General features: G+C 37.3%; 2 protein-coding genes across 4 annotated transcripts in view; one reads left to right on the top strand and one right to left on the bottom strand.

The window, feature by feature from the left end:
- The first annotated feature begins 272 nt into the window (after positions 1-272).
- LOC109042244 (protein XRP2) lies at positions 273-12,024 on the top strand. Its single transcript, XM_019058898.2, has 7 exons — positions 273-547; positions 5,210-5,419; positions 6,586-6,758; positions 7,575-7,728; positions 8,422-8,605; positions 10,239-10,394; positions 11,320-12,024. The coding sequence occupies exons 1-7, from the start codon at positions 468-470 to the stop codon at positions 11,431-11,433; spliced, it is 1,071 nt and encodes a 356-aa protein (XP_018914443.2). The 5' UTR covers positions 273-467; the 3' UTR covers positions 11,434-12,024.
- Positions 12,025-15,497: 3,473 nt separating this feature from the next.
- The window catches only part of Ptp36E (protein tyrosine phosphatase 36E), an 89,358-nt gene continuing 79,974 nt past the window's right edge, over positions 15,498-24,881 (bottom strand). For 2 of the 3 annotated variants that reach the window (XM_019058887.2, XM_072300309.1), the window contains exons 11-17: positions 24,165-24,241; positions 22,943-23,074; positions 22,285-22,413; positions 20,541-20,597; positions 17,151-17,338; positions 16,272-16,407; positions 15,498-15,740 (exon numbers count right to left, since the gene is read on the bottom strand). In XM_019058887.2, coding sequence (XP_018914432.1) covers positions 15,660-15,740; positions 16,272-16,407; positions 17,151-17,338; positions 20,541-20,597; positions 22,285-22,413; positions 22,943-23,074; positions 24,165-24,241 — 800 coding nt within the window. In that variant the 3' untranslated portion in view covers positions 15,498-15,659. The remainder of the gene's footprint in view (positions 15,741-16,271; positions 16,408-17,150; positions 17,339-20,540; positions 20,598-22,284; positions 22,414-22,942; positions 23,075-24,164; positions 24,242-24,881) is intronic. The other variant, XM_019058888.2, reaches the window with a different exon arrangement.

The following is a 24,881-nucleotide window of genomic DNA, read 5'->3' as shown; positions in this document are numbered from 1 at the left end:
ACGATATTTTTCCAAAGCAAGGCAGTATACTCCGCCTGCAGAAAACCGTTGCATCTCAATACTAGCGTGCGTGCATAATATAGCCACGGCATCAAAAAAGTTGCATGCTGCAATGCATTATCAAATGCCTACAAAACGCACGCTGCGGTCTCGGTGCACGCAGCGTCGCGGCGACCACCGATCCGTTGCTAAGCGACGCGTAAACAACACAAAACCCACCCTAACCTATACCCAAGACTGTTTGAGCGACAAATTACATCATATGAGCCGTGTTTACGTTCTGCGAATCAGAAACCGGGTAATTTCGTGTTTGTTTCTAAAGTATGGGGGTCCAATTAAACTCGGCTTCGGGCAACTTTCAACTTTGACAGCGTCCGTAATTTCCTCATGCCGTGATGTGTGTTTAGAGGATTCCGGCGGAAGATTTAAAACGCAAGTGATATGCTTATGGTTTGATTCAAAGCGCGATGGGTTGCATTTTGTCCTTACTGCTGGGGAAATCGAAAGAGGAGGAGCAACAACCGGAAGTGCCCAAAAAATATTCATGGTAAGACTGAAAATCCTTTTGAAAAGAATATATCCCGTGAGAACTATATCTCGAATAATTTTAGATTGATTAAATTAGGGTGGGTTTGTGTGTTCTATTGTTAATTCAGAATAATATTGGAGAAACACGGACTTTGGCGTTGGTGCGGTTTAGGTTGAACTAAGCACAGAAAATAATGAAAAACACTGGAATTCCTAGAATTAGTCAACATCATGGTTTGAGTACCAAGAAATTCCCATTCTCATTTCAACCGAACTATTGTGGTATTTTTCCTCTTAGAGTATAAGGTGTATCCGCTCATTTTTCCAATCAGTGTGATGCATAACATCAAAGGCAACGCAGTTTCTTAAAAATTTTCTGTGATTTTTAATATTTGTGTGAATAATTTATGGCATCAACTTAAGGAAATGAAATTTGTTTCTTTTCCTTTGAAAAATTAAAATGGGAGCGGAAATTTTTAAAAGACGCAATCAAGGTATTTCAAATATCTTTCTACGCAGATCCACCATCAACTAATTTAAAAAGTTGATTATCTGAATCTATACTAGTGAAAAACTGTACCTAAAGCTAAACTCAGGAGCCACGTATCTCCATTACGGTGTTTAAAAAATTCCAATTCTTTTAAATTTATATGGGGAAAAAACCGGCCGACTTTCTGTTTGAAGTTTTTCTGGAATGTTCTCCAAACAAAGCAAATAATCAAGGGAATTTCAGCGAAATGGCATTGAGTTGTTTTTTTAATTAAAAAATGAAGTAAATATGCCGGGGAGTCTGCGATATCGCACACCTAGATTGAGGTTAGCCATCGACACACGTGCACAAGTTCAAAGGAAATGAAATGCATGGGGAATTGAAACGGAATTATCACGTGCAAAATTCACGAACGGATCGGTGCACTTTTCGAACTTTACTTTTCCGGAAGGGTGCCCTTGCACCGAGGAGTAAAGAATCTATAAATATTTGCCAATACTTTATGAAATGAATTTTAACGTGGATGAAAGCGCAGGACAAACAGATAGACGACATTAATTAAAATAATATCGAAAACATGCCGATGGAGACAAGAGCGAGAGCGTCACGGCGGTGGAAAAATATGATACCGCCACCATGGTTTGTCACTCTCACTCTTCCGTTATTGACAGTATTGTCAAATTTGTTTCTATTTTTCATATCGCGCGTTATTAAACTTGAAAAGTTTACAACGCCTTTATCAAATAGCATCTCCGTTTCCTCGTGGATGCCGAGCAGAACATCGTGCATGAAATTATGACAAAAACAGCTTGTCTGGTATGGTCATGTTCAACGAATGACGGATGACAGATTACATACTAAGGTACTAGATTGGGTTCCTCCTGGGAGGAGACGCAGGGGACGTCCAGCAAAATCGTGGATAGGTGGCACTCAAGATGAAATTACAAGATACAATTTACCAGATGACCTCTGAGTCGATAGACAAGAGTGGCGATTAGATGTCGCAGAGCGCCCAGGCGCGCTGTAAAAGTGACATTAATGTAAAACGTATGTATCTCCGTTCCTATAATATAATACAAGGCACGACAGTAATAAAATCAAGGAGTCACGAAATTGATGGCCAAAGTACGAAACCATGTATCTCTGTTCATAACGGAGTTTTCTCGTCGGACTGCATTTTTTCCTTTGGAAAACTTGCCATCGAAATCTCTTGAAATCTTCCTTGATAAATCTTCTCTGTTGGCAGAATATTCAAGCTATAAATTTGGCTTGTTTCTTTGCAAACAAATAAAGTAGGAGCGAAAATTTTTAAAAAAAAAAAAACGAAACTTTGAGAAAAACAGTGAACTCCGCTTTAATTGACCCGTTCGAAATCTCGGAGGTCAGAAAAATGAATGTTTGAGAAGATTGCAATTTAAAATCGGACTGTGGTTCTTTCAGAAATTCTCTGGCGATTTGAATGGCAAATGAAGAGAAAAACGACACATACGACCTCAACATATTTTCTCCATTTAATGTCAAATTTTTAGTATTTCAAGCCGTAATGTGCACGAAAATTTTTATTTTCAGTTTTCACTTTCATTAGATGATATGCGATGATAACTTGTACTTACCAGCTTACAAGTGAAAAAACCCACTCAAATCTCAAAACCTAAATCATTTCTGGCCTGGAAGAACGAATAATTACCCCCTCGTTCTTAATAAACTCCGCGAAGGATTCAAATCGAATCAAATCAAGCTAATAGAGCGATGAAACGCACTCCGCGATTTGCCTTCAGAATATTGAGTATAGAATTTTATTGCACCTACGTGCGAATAGTTGTATCGCAAAAATTCTCGTCATGCGTTTCGATAATAAACGACGGAGCGCGCTTCACGATTAGCCTTCAGAATATCTGGTATGCAATTTTGCTGCAATGCTATTTGTACCACCAAATCTTTGGTAAATTTGTGTAAAATTAATAGAAATGCAGAGGTTTTCAATCGAGTTTAAAGTTACGGGTGATTAGAATCCGTCTAAGGGAGAGTCATGGCAAGTCGGCTCGTGAATGTCAGAAACAAAGATTACACAATTTGAACGTTTTTCGTAATTTTTGATCAACTCATTCCCAAATTCCTCGAGTTAGGTTAGCACTTCGTTGCCTGAGTGTTTTTTGAAAGGAATTTTCAGATGTCCATGCAAGGTTTCTTAGTTTTACTGTCCATATGTGGTTTCCCACTTTTTTCCTCGAAAGTTTGCTGACCTATATTTTTCACCTGCTCTCTGCTCTCCCTTAGCAAGGCGCAGCAGCATCGACTAAAATCGGTGCAAAATTTGGCAACCGGAGTTATTACCTCGAGGCGTGCACGAGTAATGGACAAATGACCTTTCGAAGGGAGAGGACGTATTGTTATATTTGTCTACCGTTTCCTCCGAGTCCTCCACCGCCCCGAACCGCGCTGGTTTTCAAAACGGATTGAATATTATTTTTCCACACGGCCCCGAGGCTCGGGTCATCTCCTCCTCTCCCGGTTAAAACCACCCATGCGCCCGAGTTTCCAGCTAGGAGTTACGCGCTTTTACGTTTCGGGGGGCCGCGGGGGGATCCGGGAGGATTAAATTAATGCGAGCTCCGTTGATTGCCATCCGAACCTGATGGAGGAGTCATTTCCGATCCCGATCCGTGCCAACTCGGCTGCTCCGACGTTTCTCCTCTAATAAAAACTCGTAACTGCGTCTCGCGATGAGCCCTGCCATGGGTATGACTCCATGATACCTGAGGCTCAAGTGGAAATTAAGGTTTGCTGTTATGTTGAAGAAGCGGCGATTTCTGCCGGGCGCCACCGCGCCGCGTTCCGGTTGATATTAAAACCCGACCGGTCTCTGTTTTCTGCGACATTGAGACCGTTGCGGTATGAGTCTGTTGCTGAATTTTGCTGGAGCAAAAAGAAATGCTTTTCTTGGAAAAAGGGTCAAAAATTATGATTAATATAAGAAAAATCGATTAGAATTCACGCCTAGATTCCCTTTATACTGAAAGTTGATAGTATAAAGAATCTATCTCTGATTGGATCCCGTATTTTGGGACATCACTGCGTCACAAACCGGGAAAAAAGATTGCATTTTCACGAGCTGCAATGAATATAAACTACACTGGAAAAAAAGCACATTGGATCTCCAGACTTGGAGTCTAGACTCTTGAAAACATTGACAAGAAAAAATACTCTTGATTCAATCGGACTTTTGCTTGAATCAAAAGGAAATCCGCTTAAATTGAGAGGCTTTGTTCTTGGTTTAAGCTAGATTCTGATTGAATCAAGAGTACTTTTTCTTGTCGATATTTTTAAGAGTCTGGACTCTAGATCCAATGTGGTTTTTTTTTTTTTTTTTTGCAGTATAGAATAGACCGGGGAATCTGGGGTGCGTTATGTTAACAAACGGAAAGAGAGAAGGAAGGGAGGAGAGGAATTTGGGAATGAGTTGATCAAAAATTACGAAAAACGTTCAAATTGTGTAATCTTTGTTTCTGACATTCACGAGCCGACTTGCCTTGACTCTTTCTTAGACGGATTCTATTCACACATAACTTTAAACTCGATTGAAAACCCTTGCATTTCCGTTAATTTTACACAAATTTATCGAAGATTTGGTGGTACAAATGGCATTGTAGCAAAATTGCATACCAGACACTCTGAAGGCTAATCGTGAAGTGCGCTCCGTCTACTATTACCTAAACGCGTGACGAGAATTTTGCGATACAACTATTCGAACGTAGGTGCAAGAAAACTGCATACCCAATATTCTGAAGGCAAATCGTGGAGCGCGTTTCATAGCTCTACTGACTGAGATCTTCTTACTCCCACTGACCTCTACAATTTTAGCCACACAAGTAATACTAAAAGCATGTGGTACAACTATTTATGAGCAGTTTAGTAACAACCGAGACTCCACAGTCACCGTTCTGAAAGGAAATCGCATACTCTGTTTCATAGTTTGACAATTTGGCCTTCTCAAACTCAATTTTGCCATTGTATGTGACTTATTACTGGTAATTGAAACTTTATTGCGTCTCTCTCACTGACGCGTATTATGATCGCTAAATTTAAACTGGCCAGCTGCTCTTGTAAGTTGTATGTTTTCAATGTACATGAATGCATCACGAGTTTCAATGATACAAAACGTGCACATCGCACTTTTCTTTTGTTTGCCAGGGATCTTCGAAGAGAAAAAAACGTCAACGATTTTAAATTTGAAAATCTAGATAATGCCGAGCTATTCAAAGGTCCGGGGTCCATCAATGGAGAGCAATTCATCATTAGAAACTGCAGCAATAGTAAAATATTCTTACTGGACTGCACAAATATGCTGACTGTCGACGATTCTTCCAATTGTCTTCTTATTTTGGGCCCCGTCAAAAGCAGGTAAGCCCGACTGACTTGCTCCTTTATCTCTGAACATGCAAGTGACCATCAATATGTGCATAAAAAACACGCTGTTGATTCGAACCTCTTATTTGGTTTAATTTAAAATATATCGATGGTGAAACAACAAGACTACGAATGTCGTTTACGGTGCTCAAAAATCTTCACAATCATTCTATTCTCTTGAAGGAGATCAAAGCAATATAATTTCTTGAAGTTTTCACAGAATTTTCTTCGCTTTGAGAATAAAAATCACGGAAGTTTTCAGGCATTGACGTGTTAAGTAGTTATTCCCATGTAAAAATTGAAGTATGACAGGAAGTCTGCAACGTCGCAAACCGAAATACGTGGTCTGGTAGTTTTACCATTGATATACCATTGAGGAAAAGAACACTTAAACAAATAACTTACACACACTTGAATTCGTTTCTTGAAAATCTTCAGATTTAGTTCGGATTCACGACTTCCTTGCCTATGATTACATTTTCTTACTTGCTCATGAGTTAGTGTGCTCGGTACTAGATGGCCTGACAAACAGGGTCAATGCCTTTTTCGTCCATAGAAGAAGAAGAGGAGGAAGAAGGACACTTGTTTTCTCGCTTTAAATATGATGTCATTTTTAGAAATCAATTTAATTAGTATACCCAACTAATCATTGTAAGACAAAAAGGAAAAAAATCAGACAAGAACCTGAAGAAAGAAGAAATAACGAGTATCAACACAGCTAAAGACAGGAAAGACGTATTCGGGCGTGTTTTTTAACTTTTCTCTCGAATCTGAGCAACACCTCATTGACAGCATATAGCAGAGCATTGAGAGCTCACACTTCGCGTCATCGCGCCTTCAATTTTTCAGATGCAGCACGGACTTCCATCAAGTACGAATATTTGTATCTCTGCGCCGTCGTTAATGCTCACCTTTCCCTCACTTTATTTCCATATTGTGTTTGTTTGCGTTTGTCTTATTCGTAATGATGCTTCAAACTAGTAGCATAGAGTGTTGTAGAGAGTTGTGTAGCAATGGAGCAACGAGTATTGCGAGTTCACGACTCACGCCATCGCGTGAGTGTAGAGATTTAGAAATGATGTATGAAACCAGTTTTCTTTTTTTCACGATACCTTCTTTCATTTAGAATGAATATTTACATATTTTTGATTATTTTTCAGCGTATTTTTCAGAAATTGTTCAAACTGCACGTGCGTTGTTGCCTGCGGTCAATTCAGGATGCGAGATTGTAAGAAAATGAACATCTTTCTACACTCGGCTACGACTCCCACGATTGAATCCTCAACAGATATTGAATTCGCTTGTCATCAACTAAATTACAATGGATTGAAAGGTAAGTAGATGTGGCTGTCCACAATGGGGCCAGAGGTGGATCCAGCAATTTGGCAACACCGGATTCCCTCCATTCAAACCTGTATTAAATAGTCGATTCTTGTTGGAGCACCTGACCTCTATGAGAATCGATACATTTCCGTAGGTTTAGATGGAGGAAAACGATGTAGCTAATTTGCTGGATCCGCCAATAAATGGGACCTTAGCGCCGAAAAAACCGACAGCCTAAACACGCAATTCAGAGAAAAAGCATATTCAAGTTTTAATTGGTCGTGTTCAAGGTTCAAAATTCTTTAAATGAATCGCAAATTTACGCTTGAAATTATGGTAAAAAAATAAAAAGAGTCACCCGTAGCAAATGTTTAGTGCTAGACACTGATTTCATTGAAAAATCATAAACTGAATTATCCTATTTTCCTCAACGAGAGCGTTTCTCTTGAAAATTTTCCTCCGCATGCTAAGGCCTCTTTTTCCTTAGACAATTATCAATCTCTACTCCGCAATATCAATTCAAAATTCCAATGATTACAAAAAACAAAATTGACAAAATTTCAATGGTAATTTTGATTACCTACTTATACTCGTTTAATTCGACATCACAAACAAGTGCTTCACTTACTCCCTCAATTTTAAGGAGGTTTTTTATTAGTACTTCACACAGTTATTCCTATTGAAAATTTTACACAGGAGCACCAATTTACTGCTCAACGTTAGATTTGAATCATCTGGTAGATCAACTGCTAGACTCCCAGTGGATTGATTTCTTATCAGTTAAATTGAATTCATCATTTCATGCTATATTATTTTTATCTTTCAGAACAATTTAAACTAGTAAATTTGAATATATTCACAAACTGCTGGTACTCAGTTCATGATTTTACTCCTGGTGAGGGTAGCTGGGGTTTGCTGCCACCTTTTTGTACTCTTGAATCACTAGTTAGTCTTATAAACACATCGTGCAATTTAAGAAGGTGAGTATTTCCTACGTGCATAATTGTATATCATTAGAGCAAATAAATAGATCCAAAATACTGTTGTAGCCGAAGACCTTGGCACTCCTTCACATAATTCATTATCTTTATGTGATGATTACGGACGCCACTCAAAAATGCAATTGAGCATTGAAAAAACTCCAAAATCTGTTTCGTTACTTCATACCACAGACAAACGCACGATTTTTGCAAATTTAACCTTTTTTAATTTATAATTTTAAAGCTCATTCGTCAGTCTTCATACCGTCCATGACAAATTTAAGCTAATTACATGCATAATTGATGATGAATAACTTGGTATTTTCTTCTATACGATATTTATACATTTATTTATACATTAAGACTAATAGCCTCCTGAATAAGCAACACATTGGTGCTGCAATTGCAACATTCTAATGTCATTGTCCTATAATCATTTTTATAGTGAACTGGTTATTTCTCATAACGATAATTTAGAATTGATGTCAAACAATATCAAATCAATGTCTACTTGATATTTTCAATATAAACTATCGTAGTCGCATATATGCCAGGTTTGTAAGAAGTATTCCTTTTTGATATTTTACCCGAGGCATGTGTATTAAATGTGACTTAATATCTCTCGCAAAAATTACCTATTAAACGCAAAAACCTAATATAAACTCCTCCTTTGCTTTTTTATTCTGCTCATAGAAACTTGGAGAACGTATGTTTGGATTTGAGCAAAAGCCAAAGTCTAGTGCCTCAAACCATCGGAGCGATCGTCGAAAAACCCACTTACGAGTCTTGTCTTGTTCTGTTTATCCTTGATTCCAAGACTCTGAAAGTCCAGGATGATGAAGTCCTCTCATTTATAAAAAAATTAACTTTTGAATCGGTGAGTGTCCCCATTTTTTACTATTTTATTTCAAATCCGATGCACACACAGTGAGACGCCATTGTAACTTCATTAGAATGTAGCTATAAACTGCGGGCCAGCTTAGGGAGACCCTCCTTACTTAATACGGTAAAGTTGAAAGCAATGATTGTCTTGAAGCTAAAAGAATAAGATTAGCTGAGAAAATTGGTGGGAGGCGGCAGCCGATCAAAGAGACACCTTTCTCTTCGCGAAAAGTAGGCTTGCTAATCCAATGAGGTGCGTTGTTCAAAGGCCAGAGATTCAAACTTTAGCGCTTTGTATTCCTTTCGATCAAAACTTTTATACCGGCAAAATGTAACCATCCAAACCTCCATCCAAATGTCTCGTTTTGACACCCATTATGAACACAGATTTTTTTTTTTATTTTTTTTTTTTACACAAAATATGGTATTTACATCGCACGTTGTGTGGTTATACCGTGGTTAACTTCATTGCACATACTACTTGTGTCCAGGCGAGGTAACGAGTGAGTATTGAGTCCTGAGTGTAGAAAACCATTACGATGTTTACAATAATCATCTCAATTTTCAAGGGTTGTATTTTTATAAATGTTGCACGTAGGACTTGGCGTTCCCGAAAAATCGTACAAACTTTCGCTAATCTTCAAAACCTAACCCACAGAAAATTAGATTATGTAGCATCGCGTGCAAGATATTGGACTCCGTGCTCATCCTTGATATACTTGCCTGCTCATCTCGTCCAAGATCTTGGACTCCATGCTCATCGCTAAACTTCTCACTTCCTTGCTTGAGCATGGAGTCCAAAAGCAAGCAGACCTCCCTTGGTTTTAAAGTTCATGATAGAACATCGTATACTTGGCTTATCTAATCTAACTTGAACTAACTGCAGTCCGAGAATACCTGCATCCCACAATTTTGGACGCTATGCTCACTTCAATTTTTCGAGAAAATCATCCCTAGTTAAAGTGAGCATGGAGTCCAATATCTCGGGCGTGATGAGCAACCGAGCATATATAGCTGAGCATGGAGTCCAATATCATGGACGCGATGCTGCGTTACCGAAAATTATATCAGAACTAGCGTCATTATCTCCTACCGTTAGACGTACATCAAAAAGTCATAAACGTAAAATATATCCATCGAGACTTTATGTATTTCCTGGAGTTGAGTTAGAAGTATTTTCCATTGGCTCCGCGAAGTATGGCATGTTGCCTCACAGATATTTGCAGGCGTTTTGGCAGTGCTCAACATCTCAAAACGGGCATTTGTTTATCCACATATCGTAAATAATAATCCAAAGTTCATGCATACATGAATGGCTTTGACCGAACTGAACCTTGTTACGTTCCACAATGCCTGACTTACGCTCATATATGTTACTTTCGAACCAAAACCAAACAACATTTTGTTACTGTCTCACAATTTTGTTGCTATATTTTTAGCCAAACTATAGAAATATTCAGAAAATTGAAAGTCTTTACTTGTTCTGTTTTTTCTTCTTTTTAAAAAAATACAACAAGCCAAAAAAGTAAAATAACGTCACACATAGTTTGGTTGATTCTAATTGAAGACAATCGCTTATTTTACTATCTTGAATATATTATTTTTTTTTTTCAATTTATGTTATCAAGAAAGACGTATCACTTATTAACAGCCGGAGTGTTGTGGTGACCTTGCGACAAATACTGGACATTTTTGAAGGTAGGACGCTGAAAACTGACGCCGAAAGCATCACTGTTATTGGACTTCATTTCCACGGATTAGAGTGTCTTCAATATTGTAACAAGGTATCGTCCTCACCTATTATTTTATTACAACCTTTTATGTCTTTATTTATGACAAATTAGTCGGTTTTAAAACAACACGTGCGCGTTAAAAATTGAGATTTCCCTCTTATTAATACTTTGATATTTATACTACCTTGAACAAAAAAGAACCAACCTATTTTTAAAAAAGTATTTTGTTACGAATGATTTTAAGGGCAAAATCTTACTTTTACCTGCTGAAAAATCATGGTGAACAGGAGATTTGTCGTGTCACGGACATGGAATTTCAGTTCATTTTTTCGATTAGTCTCGTAAAACAAGAACGCTCCAAGTATCATTTCTCCTATTTTATCTTTATGCAATTTTCTTTCTTTTTGCTAGACAGAGACTACTATTACCTTCCTTTCATCGTCTAAACATATTTTCAAATCACTCGTTTGTAAATCATATGAAAATTTGCCAACATTACGGAGAATAACGGATCTATCTGAAAAAGGAGTTTGAAAGAAAAATTCAAAAAATAAAATTAAGAATAAAAGAGGTTTTGTGCTCCGGGGGGTTGCTTTGACTTTCTGTCAGACTATCCATTTAGGTTTAAACTCTCTTTAAAGATGGATCCGTTTGGCACTACAACGATCAACTGACGTTGTCTATTGAAGCAGGGTCTGCAAATACTGTTTTCTTTTCTAATAATTTTATCTGACATTTTTTTTTCATCTGCAAGTGAAATTGATATTCCTTTGAATGACATTACACTCACTCCTACAGACCGGGTTGATACCACAGCTCTAACTCCCAAGTACCCGTTTTGCCTAACGCGTCAAATGAAGGCTAATCTAAGCTCATTCGCCTAACTTAACCATAGAAACTGCTCGTGTGACGAAATAAGATATCTTAAATACATAGTCTTTTTACCACGCTCCAGACTTAGTTCTATTTGTTACAGGTGGCGTTTGAACTTTCGATCTCACCTCAAACTGTTCTAATCAGTGCCTCGAAGACAGAAGCCAGTCGTCAAGTGGAACAATTTTTCTCTCTGTCAGACATGTTGGTGTTCTAAATGTTCGACTATATCCAAAAGTCAACGCAAGTTCTCTTTTTTTAAGAATGCGTCAGTCTACCATTGACATCATATTCCAGTTTTATTTTGCGAAAAAATTCGGAAGCACGCAATTTAAAATTGGAATGATGCGATGGAACGAGACTGCTAGGATGAAAATAACCTAGGTCAGGTCAATTTTTTAATTGGTATGAAAGTTTCAATATATATTTTTTCTGAGGTAACCAGTAAATAACAGTTTGGGATTACAATACGAAACAAAGGAACACACGTAGAAAACAGGCCTTTCATAAACTAAGCAACACTACAGAAATCACATTTACTTTCACTTGCCAAAGATTTGTGGTTGAACTGAATATCAGTAAGTACTTGTACTTATGCACGCACCAGCATACGCATTCAGGCATGTCAATGCATGAAGCCTGAGTTTGATCATTTTTATTTTGAATAGCAGCGCTATGCAGTTGCATCCATTATCATAAGGATTCGATTGTTTTATGTTATAAATAAAGACCAACTGAACGTTAGTTTAAGTTCAGCAAGGCGTTGTTCTTTAGAATTGTCACCTGAGAACCCCGAGGATCATTTTAGGTGGCTATTTTAAGTAAAGTCAAAATTTTCACAAATTTTTTACATAAATATCCAAACAAATTTATCTCGAAAGATTCATCGTCATGATGATTTCAGCCACGTAATACGTATAAAGGTTTTATAATTCAAAATGAATAACAAGTTATTACTTATCTTTGTATACAAATAGAGCACTTTTATTTAGAAAACGTAACATGTTGACACTTAACTTCAGATATAAAATGAACAAAAACATGTGTAAAATATCTACTGAAAACAAATATTATATAATCAATGAAAAATTTAATTGAGCTCAAAACAAAAGCATTGGATTAAAAATTGGTATGATTTGTACTCACAATAAATATCTTAAAAATAACAGTGAGGTTACTGTCGTGTAAAAAATTGTTTTTTGAGTTTATATTCTTTTACCTTGATTACATATGAAAAAGAAAAACATTTAACAATTTGGCGCTCATTACGAGGATTAATGCAAATGAACGCAACCCTTCCGATAGAAATGTGTCGCTCTGATAATACCAAATTATGAAGACAATATTTCTCATTATAAATGTTTAAGTGTGTCTCGGCCCTCTTTTCCAATTCAAAGTGAAAATGCATTGATTCCATTTTCACTTTCTTCTTTTTATCTCAGGAGCGAGCCTATTTCAATTTTCTTCCATTTTCGTCCGATGTGACAAAATTTGTATAAATTATCGTCACACTTAACAAACGATGCAGTTGTAAATTCGAACCGCTTTGACAAGGTTTGAAAAATTGGCAGTTAATCAGAATTTGATGATATCGTGTTTTTGAGTAGGTAATTCAGAACATGGTTTGTATCATTTGGCACTGATAATATGCCTATTTTCTTTTTTAATGGGAATCTAAAGAAGTCTTGATATAAAAAGAGGACAGAAGTTAACAAGAAATTTCTAAATAAAAATTCTATGATGCAAAGGGTATTCAGGTTCTTATACAAAAAAGGTTGGCGTAAATAATCGACTATCCGCGATATTATTCGATTTTAAGCCGTAATATTCGTTGCGAACACTTTAATGATCGATATATTTTTCCGTAGATTAAAATGAAAGATCGATCGATTCATTACGAAACAACACGCCTGACGGCGAATATCAAATTTTGAATTTCTACATGTCATTTATGTTCTGATACAATATAATCAAATTGTCTCTGAAATAAAGATAATTCAGAGCATTAACTCATGTGACCTCTGAAAAAGATCCAGAATGCTCAGCAAAGAATGGTTATGATTACTTGTTCAGGCAATGTCTACATTGACTGATGGCCATCAACAATAATGTTCCAAATGCTTTATTGGAAAATTGTGCTAAATCCACGTTACAAATTGTGCGAAATCATAGAGGCATTTGTGCTGTAGGTGTTTGGTAATCATCGAAAAATCGACGTGCGTGGTGTCTTAAAAAATCAAAAGAATTCAATTCATGCAGATATCATAAAAAATCCATTCCTAAGGGACTGCTTGATTTTGGCTTAAAACGCCTTCACTGTTTCACAATACTTTACGCTTTGCCATACAGTTTAGTTGCCATCCGTTCAAAAACCGACCAAGATGTCTAGTTTTAGCATACGTAAACCCGAGTGCACCACCTACTGTTATACATTAAATAAGAAAAAGGGGCTCATTGCGATTCGAGACCAGACAATCAGGAATCCCTAATTTTATCTCAATTCGGAATTTCACTATATTTAAAAGTTCTTGGTTTCTCTGAATTATCAATTTTTTGTCACAGTTCTCGCTACATATCTAGTGCACAGATTAGAAAATTTGTTTTGGCTAGCCGCGAGTGGTGGTATAGCCGACTATCGACTATCTTCATACAAAATACAACGCATGCTGTTCAATATTACAAGATGACTTTGAATTTTCCAATTTAAACAACATACATATAAATCAGTTTCTGTCTAATTTTGTCGTAAAGATCTCTTGGGATGATTGTTATGATTTGTTTGTGGCTATCAACATGTAATTACCTCCAAACCGTTTTCTTTGAAATTTTTGGAAAATACCCAGTCCTGCCGCGGCCCTTTAAGAGCGCGAAGCGTCTTCAGGGGGCTGGGTCGCTAGGTGGCTAGGAGGTAAGTCCTCTCGTACTCTATGCATCACTAATTGTTTGCAAAATTTCCGGCGTTCACCAATTCTGCCATGTTCAGGAGTATAACGCCGTAAATCATTCGAGAGTTGCCAAATTTTCTCCAATAAAATGTATATTATTAAGGAGAGTTATAAATAATTTATCCTGAGATTTTCAGATGCTAAGCTTCTAATCGCGAAGTCAATTCTCTGAAAAATTAAACGAAAAACATTCACAAGTTCTTATGACAATTCGTCTATGATCAAAGGAAATAGAGAATTTGCAAGTGTCTGAAATTTTATGAATTTCGTGCTTAAGTGGAAATTATTGAGTCAACTGAACACGAGGATACCCTTGCTTCATGAATTGAACAATTATTGGAGAAGATATGACAAAATGATTTCATCTGCTAAAATACAAGTGTTTAAATGAGAAATGCCGTCAGATGACGTCACTAGGCGGTGCATTTTCTCACTTTTAAATCTATTCTTATACTATTTCCCATATCAGAGAGAAATTATAAAAAAGACTGTGAAATGGATTGCATTCTGCAAAAAGGAACCACCAGCATTGCAATGTTGCTAAGATTGTGCAACTTCTTTTGTCTTGGAGGAAAAACCCGATTATCCATTAATAGTTTCTATTTTACTCGCTAAAAACTGTAAATTTAAGACAAAAATTACCATCTAAATTTCATAGTTTTTCACGATTTCCGCAATTTTATTGCAAAAGATGAAGTTGCACAATCTTAGCATCATGGCAATGCTGGTGGTTTCTTTTTGAAAAACGCAATCCAAATCATCTCTTTGGGCACTTTCAGACGAAGTCATAAAACAATTGCATGCAAATTTTCCATTTGGCAACTGACAAAGGTTCATACGGCGTTTTCCCTTATTACCACGGCAAAATCGCTTTCGTTACCTAGATAGGACAACAGCGCGCGGCATGTTTATCCTTCTTGGGGATCTTCTTGACGATGCTGCCCCTGTTGGCGGTGAGGTTGACGTTGGACGTGTTGGTGGTGGCGCAGGCGTTCTCGTAGAAGTCCTGGTCCTTCATCATCGACGAGAAATCCCCGGACGTGGACGAGGACGGCGACCCCGACTTCCTCGACCCCTCACTCTCATCGTCGGAGACCAAACAACTCCGACTGGAGACGCTGCGGAGGGTGTCCAGCTCGTAGGGGGAGAGGCACTCCTCGTTGTAGCCGGCGCTGAACTCGGAGAGGGAGGAGCAGGCCGAGTGGCTGACGGCGAGGAGGTTCCCGAGGCAGGAGTCGTCAACGGCCAACTGGATCGAGTCCGGCTGCTCGCTCACGTCATCGTCGTTGACGTCGTCGTTCGTGACGTCGTCCTCGACGTGCTCCATGACGAAGATGATCTGCCCGTGCGACTCAACGGTGTGGTTCGAATTTGACGTCGGCTCGACGACGACGCCGCTGCTGGGGCCGTCGCGGAGGACGGGGTCCTCGTCCGGGGTCAGGGGGAGGGGCGCCCCGCGGCCAAATTGAACGAACCATTGGTCTGAGACCTCGTTTTCTCATTTCTTCTCCTTCAGGTCTTTGTTCAGGTAGTGGAGCACGTAGTGGAGCACCAGGTCGTAGCAGTACTTGTATTCAGTCTGGAAGGTAAAAATATGGATCGGTCATTGGATTAATATGGCAAAGTGTACATTATATGGACTAAAGTTTGCAATTTGGAACTATAAATTCTAGCCCGGTTTAAACACAACGTATGTGCCATTAGTTTCGCTATACACATGAGTGTTTCTCCAGGAGAGCCAGAATTTATAGTTTCCAATTGCAAAATGTAGTCCTCGAGTTAGGTTAAAAGGCAGTTCCGTTTGGCAGAAATGCGTCCAATTAAAAAATGCTCATGTACCAACCGATACATTTCAGACGACATAACGAGACCAAATTATTTTTGGCTGTTTCTCATGCAGTAGCAGACACTTCTTCCTCGATTTAGTCGTTTTTCCAACTTAAGGGCATATCTCTATTTTCACCTAATCCACGGAAAGCACAGAGTTACACGGAGAACAAGGCTCAAGTGGAAATCGAGTTACGCCCTTTCGTCAGAGGAGCGACGATTTGTGCGCCAGAGGAAAATGAGAAGCAGACCCTTGAATGCGCGGATAGGGATTAGTTCTTACCATATTCTCAATAAGTTGAGGTCGGTGTCTCCTGACAGTTTTGACGGCTTGGAAGACATCGACTTCTCCGTGTTGGATCACTTGCTCGATGCAAGCGTTGGCCGCGCAGTAGACTCCACACCGACTTCTGCCATCCCTACATAAAATAAACAAACAATTATGGTTTTGAGCTGTTTACGATTTCGACTATAAAATATTTTCTGTAACAAAAAGCGATTGGAAATCAGACGTATTTTAATCGATAGATACGATCTCAATTGTGACCTGGGTCCTGCCTATGGGAATAAATGCACGACAGGGCCCATGTCATGGTTCCTTTTGATTTAAGTACGTCTAATAGACGTAACGCTTTTGCCACGCATGCAAAATTTTCTGAGGGGTCTATTTTACCTAGATAAACTTTATGTATGAATGGCATTGGCTTGTAGGTACTGCTTTTTGATCGGTACTTAACCAGTCCTTAAAAATGTGACTAAAAATAAGAATTTCAGCTCTTATAAATTAAGCAGTGGCTAACAAATGGCTCTATCGTTTTCGCTGTGAATAACCTCAATATTTACATACTGCATTACATGAGTAATAACAATTTATGGTTGTTAATGGGACGAAGTTCATAATTTTCATCGATAAGTCCTAAAGTTAGGCAAGGTGACCTTTGTTATAAGCAATGGCTATTTTCAATAGTCTTTGCTGACACTGTTTTGTCTCCATTCAATATAAAATCATGTTATTATTCAAATCCAATATGAATAATCGATTCTTGATTAGGCAGCCTGCCTCGATTATTACATCGATCGTTTTATAAATTCAGTGCTGCCAACTTTTAAGAATTGCAAGTAGATAAAGGACTAATAGAAAAAGGGAGAAATGGTGTCTTACTGAGATACGACTACCACGGGGCCATAGTCTTCCCTTTGCCGGTATCTTTCAACCATGTTCATTAGCTCGACCAAAGAATTGGTTGATGTTGGCACTCTGTGACCCATCGGCCAGCAAGTAAGTTGGAACAGCTGGACTCCTCGAACCGGAGCTTTAACGCCTGCCATAAGTTCAGTCAAAGACACGATCTAGAAAAAATAACGCATTATTAGTCAATTAGTTAGTTAGTTATTATTGTCGTCTTTAATAGTTACTGTAAGATATGTACATCTCGATTTACATACTTTTTCATTTAAATGCAAAACAGATTACCTAGACGATTTTATAACCAATTTTATGACTTCTATTGAACGTGAGCCAAGTAAACATTGAGTAGTTTAACACTCATCCCTTCAGTATTGAACTCATACTAATTAAACGTCATTATTTTATGACTCTAATGGTAATTATTGGATTTTTTGCTTTTAATTCACTGCGGAAAATTGTAGACCCAGTTTTATTTTATCATACTATCACTTTCAAAGTTTAGGCTACATTTCCAGTTTTTTCCTTTTTTTTCTCATTTAAACTTTAAACATTTTATTGCATCAATCCTCATTTGAACATAAGAGACATCAAAATTGTAATTGTTAAATTGCATTTTGCATATGTCTACAACTAGCTTGCAAGGTATTAGGCACAATATACCGCACAACATCTTCGGACGAAAATGTTGTATTTTTTTTGATGCATTTCAGCCATCATCAGTCCATCACCAACGGAGCTAAATAATTGAAATCATACAAACCAAAAAATCGCAATTTTTACTTTCTCGCTCCCATAGGGTAGAGAGGAAGTATTGTCATCCTCCAAAAAAAAAAAAAAAAAAAAGTTGAAATTTCATCATTTCTAGACGTTTTAAGGTCCCAGGAGTAAAAATAACCATACTTGAAAAAATGTGTGTCCGTCCGTGTGGCGTCCCCCAAATCTGTCTACAGCGATATCTCAGAATCTATCTGTTCGATTTCATTCAAAATTGGCACAGGACACCATATCTATGGTCTCCTTATGCACGTCCAACGATTTTGAGGTACGCTAAAATTTGGGGGGGCTACGCTCAATTGTCCATTTTTAGCAAAATCACACGGAAAGCTCATTTTGAAAGACTGTAAATTTTGAAAAATGTCTTTAATTCTTTAACAATGGGCATCAAGCACATCACCTGGGTCATTAATTTAAGTTCCAAAAAGATCTTTGGACTAAACTCAAAATTCAAGAGATACGAGGCCCAAAAGTAGGGCACTTTGCTCCGCGAAACAGCTCATTTTCAAGGACTGTAAATTTGAAAAAAAATAAAAAAAAATGCCTTCAATTCTTCGAAAGTTGGCATAAGAGCACCACCTGGTTCATTAATTTAAGTTCCTACGAGGTCTTTGGACTAAACTAAAAATTGAAGGGTTACGCGTCATATAGCGAGGAGAGCACTTCGGTCACACGGAGAGCTCATGGACTGTAGATTTTGAAAAAATGCCTTTAATTCTTTGAAAGTTGGCTCAAAAGCACCATCTGAGTCATTAATTTAAGTTCCTAAAGGATTCATGGACTAATCTCATAATTGCAGAGGGGCCGATAGGAAACGCTCAATTCTCTGATAAATGAGTCGGAGCGCTTCTAGATAATAGCAGCAAACGCTTTGAGTCAGGTGAAACCTAGGAATTCAAATGCATTATATAATGCATCATATACTATTTCCAAAATTACTCCGTAGGTAATCACAAAGCAAAATTAGACAACTAATTAGATACATACTCACATTACAAAGGTACTATGAATCATCAAGCTAACGCCAAGAACTGACACTTAGATCTTTATTAAAAACTAATATGTTTGTTGTTAATGAATTTAGAATCCCGGCAGATTCCATCTTTTGCGGTTCCTTTTTACGAGGTACTAAGCACAAATATAATGTAATAATTCGGCACAAATATGACTGATTTAATGCTTGTTAATGAAGGAGGTTATAATTGTTATAACGTGACGTTTGTTGACTTGTCTCTGGTTGACGTTTGTCGATGGCGCTCTCTATTGTTTTCGCTTTGAGTTACGGGGATACGCGGTAAGGAGATGGCGCTCCTGGCGGGCGTGTCGTGAACCTTCCAGCAGGTAGATTCGCCCGCCAAATTTAAAATTTGGGAGATGCTAAGCGAAAACCGTTTAGTTTTAAGACTATTTGAACATCGAATAGTCATTCTACCCATTCAAGTAGATATTTGATGGCTTTTGACCGTGCTTAAGGAGAGATTATAATATAAAATCGTATCTGAAGTATGATGTCAATGAATCTAATGGATCCTAATGAATCGTAGAAAAGCTAAGATTTTTACGGATCGCCATCTTTGACAGGAGACTTAGTTAATCAATTACATATTTAATTGAAGATGCCTCATAAAATCAACAAGTCGAGTCCGAATATATGAATTCACCACATATCGCGAAGACATTTACAATGAAGTTCAATGGTTTGAATAAAAATTTCATAACTATTATCCTGTGATCAAAATTCCAATCAAACTTTATGATTTTGTAAAATTGGCAGTATTTTTCTAAATATTCCAGTAAAAGTGTCTATGCCGGCGCGAAGCGCCGGCTCGAGCGAGAAAGTCCCGTGCGGTCCCCGCACCAATCCGCTAAGCGGATGGGGGGGCGAAGCCCCCCAAATGCCGGCGCGTAGCGCCGGTACGCGGCGCGAAGCGCCGCGCATAAATTGGCCGGAGGCCAATTTTTTTTTTTTTTTTTTTTTTTTTTTTTTTTTTTTTTTTTTTTTTTTTACAAAAATATCACAGTTAATTACCAAAATGATAAAACAATTTCATTTCGTAGGTATGAATAAGATGTAAAAACAAAATATGGAAAACAATTAAATTTAAGAGAAGTCTTTTTTTAGGCATGTTATTCATTATATGAATCACTGGATGAGCAGTGCGCTCCAATAGTAAATCTTCCTCCATCACTCCCTATGAAATCCAAAAGACATGTTTCATGATTCGCTTAATTAGAGAATTCAATTAATGGCAACTAATACCTGACTGTTTACTGAAAAAATACTTTAAGCCTCAAAAGCGCAAGGATGTGAGGTTTTTAGCGGGGACGAATCCTTTGATGCAACTATTCACACTCAATGGCTGCGCATGTTGCGTGAAAAAAAAATTGGGCGCAAGGTGCTTGAACATGAAGCAATACACACACCAATTAAAACCAGTGTTCACACACGCCTCAAGATTTGAAAATTATATTTTCTTTTTTATTTCAGTAGGTATTTCTCCTTTTACAATTTTTATGCGTTACATTTTGTATTTTCCTTACTTCTACATAAGGTAAATTTTAAAATAAAATTAATGAACACATAGTTACCCGTCTATTTTCGAGTCCTGGTACCACAATGTTTGGTTTATTACATAAAACATCGTCCTGTAAAACTCACAAAACAATCGTGCAGGTTACAGAACACCAAAAGCATGCAGAGCAGCGGCAATTAATGAAAATCAAAAAAGGAGATCAACATTGTTAGGTACAAGAGTGCAGATTAGTGTTGAGCAATAACAAAATGAGCAGAGCAAAACTGTAACTGATGGGTGATAAATTAATCAATTTTCCTTCTCTCTCCTTCCTCTAACTCTCTGCATATCAGCAATGAATTCTGTTCGTCAACAGGATGCATGATTTTTTACAAGAGCGGTTACTGGGCGCGCACATACACATATACAAACATAAACAAATGCGTTCATTTGATTAAATTTCGCACGTTTTGAGCAAGCGAAATAAGCAAAAAAATTAGTCATTCAAAAGTAACTGAAAACTTTGGCAATAAAAAATGACAATAAAAATTGGCATCGTCAGAAAAAATTAATCGATGAGTCAAGTTACATAAAAGCAAATGCAGATTCAGCAAATTGTGACGTATGAATGCGGTGATTTTTCGTCATTTATTTACATAAAAGAGGAAGGTGAATCAAAATTTAATGGTTTGATTTTTGTTTTTACTTATTTACAACATGGGAATATCTCCCTCTTTATTAAAAATTTCCGTCGTTTTGGGACTAAATAACTCAACTTCGTCTTATTTTGTAAGCAATGCTCATATGTACAAGGTACTGCGTCAGAATTACTTTCCTCTAATTTTGCAAGTTGTCTGTTAATACTTTCTGGCAAGAAAATATATACTTAATATATGATGTAGGTGCATAGCCACCATTATGAGTGGATTTGTGCTCTCGTGCTGTGAAAGTGGAGTGCAAAATTGATTTGGATACGAATTTGTGATTGCATGGTTTGTCGCATGCGTTTCTTTATGTACGACTGGATGAACTGCATTCAGCAAACAGTGACCAAATTATTTGAAGAAATGAGGTAATTTTATACTGGTTCATTCGTTTTCACAAACTTTGTGAAGTGAATGGAACCATTTAAATCACTTTTATTCTCTCTTGAATTGATTATACAAAATTCGGGATGGTAATAACATTATGAATTGATGCGAAAGTCTGCCAATAGCCTTGAACGAGCAGAGCTTTGCCCTCCGAGAAAATTTGGTTCCTTTTTGTCATGCAGGGTTCAATCCAAATGTGGGAGTTACATATTCAAAGATGGGAATCGGTTGTTGTGCTGAGGCCAAATGTACTTTGGAACTTGATGAAAGTCGGATATTTAACCGGCATTTTGATTTCAATAACGTGGCCAAAATCTGAATGGTCCTTGATATAACTATCAAAATACCAGTTCAGTCTTTACTTATTCCCAGCATTTGATGCAAAGTTTTCCTAATTTTAGTTCCCAAAAATGCATGCCATTTCGGGAGGGACGATTTTAAAAAAGTTTTATAATTGAATATAATTTGATAAAATTCCGCACCTCTTTCGACGTTGATTTCACAAACTGAAGCATGGCAATTGGGATTCGATCGGTTAGGGTTAGGTCAGGGTAAATGTGTATGGTGTATTTTCACAGTGCAAAGGAATTGCATGTAGTAAGTTGCAAAAGGAAATCGAAGAGCTGCGCATTTTTTCTCAAATGGCATGATGGACCGAAAATCATACCAGGCAAATTATTGAACACAATGATGCCACGCAAAATTGGAAAACAATTGAACGCTTTTTACCTTCTTATTTATTTTTAGGACCCATGTTTTGATATTGGTGTAGTGATTATGAGACTTGTGGTCAATTGTGAACACAGGACCATATTTCTTAGAATGTCTGCTTTCAGGCCAAAACGATGGATATACTTGCTGTAAAAGTAAGAGAAATAATATTTTAGAAATATTGTCAAAATGTGACTATACTTTACGGTGGCTCGGAGAGCTTAAAGCCCCATTGACATCCACCGAGATCAATTAATTTTAATTAAATTGTATTTTATTTAAAAAAAGCTGGATGAATAAGGGTTTGAATTTTCTTGCGTTATCCTTTGAATTGATTTTTTTTTTTCAACATATGCTGGCATTTTCATTACTTTGCCATATTTTTGGATTTAGTGTGCACATGAAAGTTTTCTCATCATTTAAAATATAGCCGATAAGTGGTCATGCTGTATATTAAAATACACGAAAGTCTCTATGAACTAGGCCGATCTAACTCGAGAGCTCAGTGGAACTGTTGAACTCCGATTTTTCGACCGAGCGTGACTCAACAGTTCTACTGAAAATTTTTTCTTTGAGGGCCACGGTACGTTTTCCTGTGGAAGGTCACATTTAAGTTGATTCTTTCAGGTCTTTGCCTCAACAAGTTGAAAAAATAGGTATCTGATAATACACTTACGGAGTCTTTGGGTGGAACACATAGAACAACAACAGCCGAACACTCGTAGTCATAAACAAGAGACCAAAACTCTCCCTGCGTGTGCTTCAAAGGCCATTCTGTGACGATGTATTCTCGGGGTTTTGTGTATCCCTGCATAAATAAACAAATATTTTAATCGATGTTACAGTTGGGTATTAAAACTGCCGTGCTGAGGAAAAACGCCGTATGAACTTTCGAGGGTTGCCAAATTTCCCCGGATCAAATATCCATTATAGAGGTAAGTTATGCATATTTTAACTTGAAATTTGCAGATATTTTAGATTAAATTGTGAACATAATTGTCTGCTAAAAAATTGAAGACAAATATTCACTATTTCCTCAGTAAAGTTGCCTATAATCGAAGGAAATATGGCAATATCTGAGGGCTCATATACGGCGTCATTCCTCAGCAAGGCAGAAAAGAGCAAAGCATTAATAAAGAAAAAGATGATAGTGTTCCAATGATTTCTCTGGAATTTTGAGTCTGAATGAAAGAAAGAGTTATTGGTGAGAGGACTTACAGAATAGAGAAGTTTTTGATCCAACTATAGTTTACCATGTAAGGGAATCGCTATTCCGCCATTTCAGTATAACACACAGATAAAAATAAATTACCGTAATTTTCTCTTTATATCCTTATGTTTTAAGTAATTTTTCTGAAAAATAATGCGGATGAGGCAAACCATAAATGCACGAAATAAACAATTCAGTAATCACAAGAGAGGTGTTGGCATCGCCTGGATTTTGCGTGGGTACCAGCCGTGCCCAGATTAGTATTTAATCTCGCAGAAGTAGGGCTGGTATTTTCCCAATATCTGGGTAAAGTCCTCCTAAAACCCAGCCGCTGAGTCGTTTTTTCCACACGCATTGAACGAGCGTTGTATTCTGTCTATGTCAAATAGATGGGTCCCATTATCTTTCATTATTGATGAATTATACCTACATGGTTATTTTTAAAGCAATATCAATTACGAGGAAATGTATTCTGGTGACTAGAATGTGTTAATCATGTCCAGCGTTTTTCCAATTAAAATTACATTGTTAAATACAACATCTGTAATGTGTATTCTTAATTTTTAAGTTGAAAGTCCAGGAATGTGCAACGTGCGATGCAGTGGGTGGACAAACAGCTGCAGCTGTAGACTAGTGTGGATGCCTTCTAATACTGTTGCGAACGAAAAGTTCACCTTTTAATACTTACATCTACAAAAACTGCATTTATATAGTCCGTGTAATTATTTCCTTGGAATGACGTTAAGTACGGTCTAAAATTATCCGCTGAAACAGAAACGTCATGGATGGTTCATTCAACAAAAAACAGTTTATATCAGATTGTGACTTCACAAATTTCAATCCTTAGACAAATGAATGTATGCCAAAAAATATAAACACAAAACAAAAATTATTAAGTATATTTAAAAAAAAAGTTTATCGCTTGTTTTTCATGGCGTCACATGACTGCAATTTCTGATGTGTAAATCCAACTCTCAACACCAGCCGTGAGAATAAAACAATTTGATCGATGGAGGATTAAATGAGTTATATCTCCCGTCCACCTCCACCTGAAGTGACCCTTTCAAGCGGGTTTCTTTTATTATTCGTATAACACGATCTAAGGCATTAAATTGAGTGAAAAATATAGTTTTTAATCAGTCATAACTCATTTTACTATAGTTTTAGCCACAAAATCATAAATATTTAGAATCCAATTATACGTGATCAGTAATGAATTTGTTACTTGAGCTTTACGTTCTGGTACATCCATATCATTTGAAAATTGTTTAATAAACATTTCTTTCAACAGGTTGAAAAACTGTTTCTTTTCAATATGTATGAATGAGCTTTATGAATGAGTTGTAACTTTGGTATAAATCAACGATTAATTGAAAGTAGCTCTAAATCTAATGATATGAAGTGA

The sequence above is a fragment of the Bemisia tabaci genome, chromosome 5, assembly GCF_918797505.1.
Source record: "Bemisia tabaci chromosome 5, PGI_BMITA_v3".
In the NCBI taxonomy this organism is placed as follows: domain Eukaryota; kingdom Metazoa; phylum Arthropoda; class Insecta; order Hemiptera; family Aleyrodidae; genus Bemisia; species Bemisia tabaci.
The sequence above is the reverse complement of the archived record's forward strand: the minus strand, read 5'-3'. Positions and strand labels throughout refer to the sequence as shown.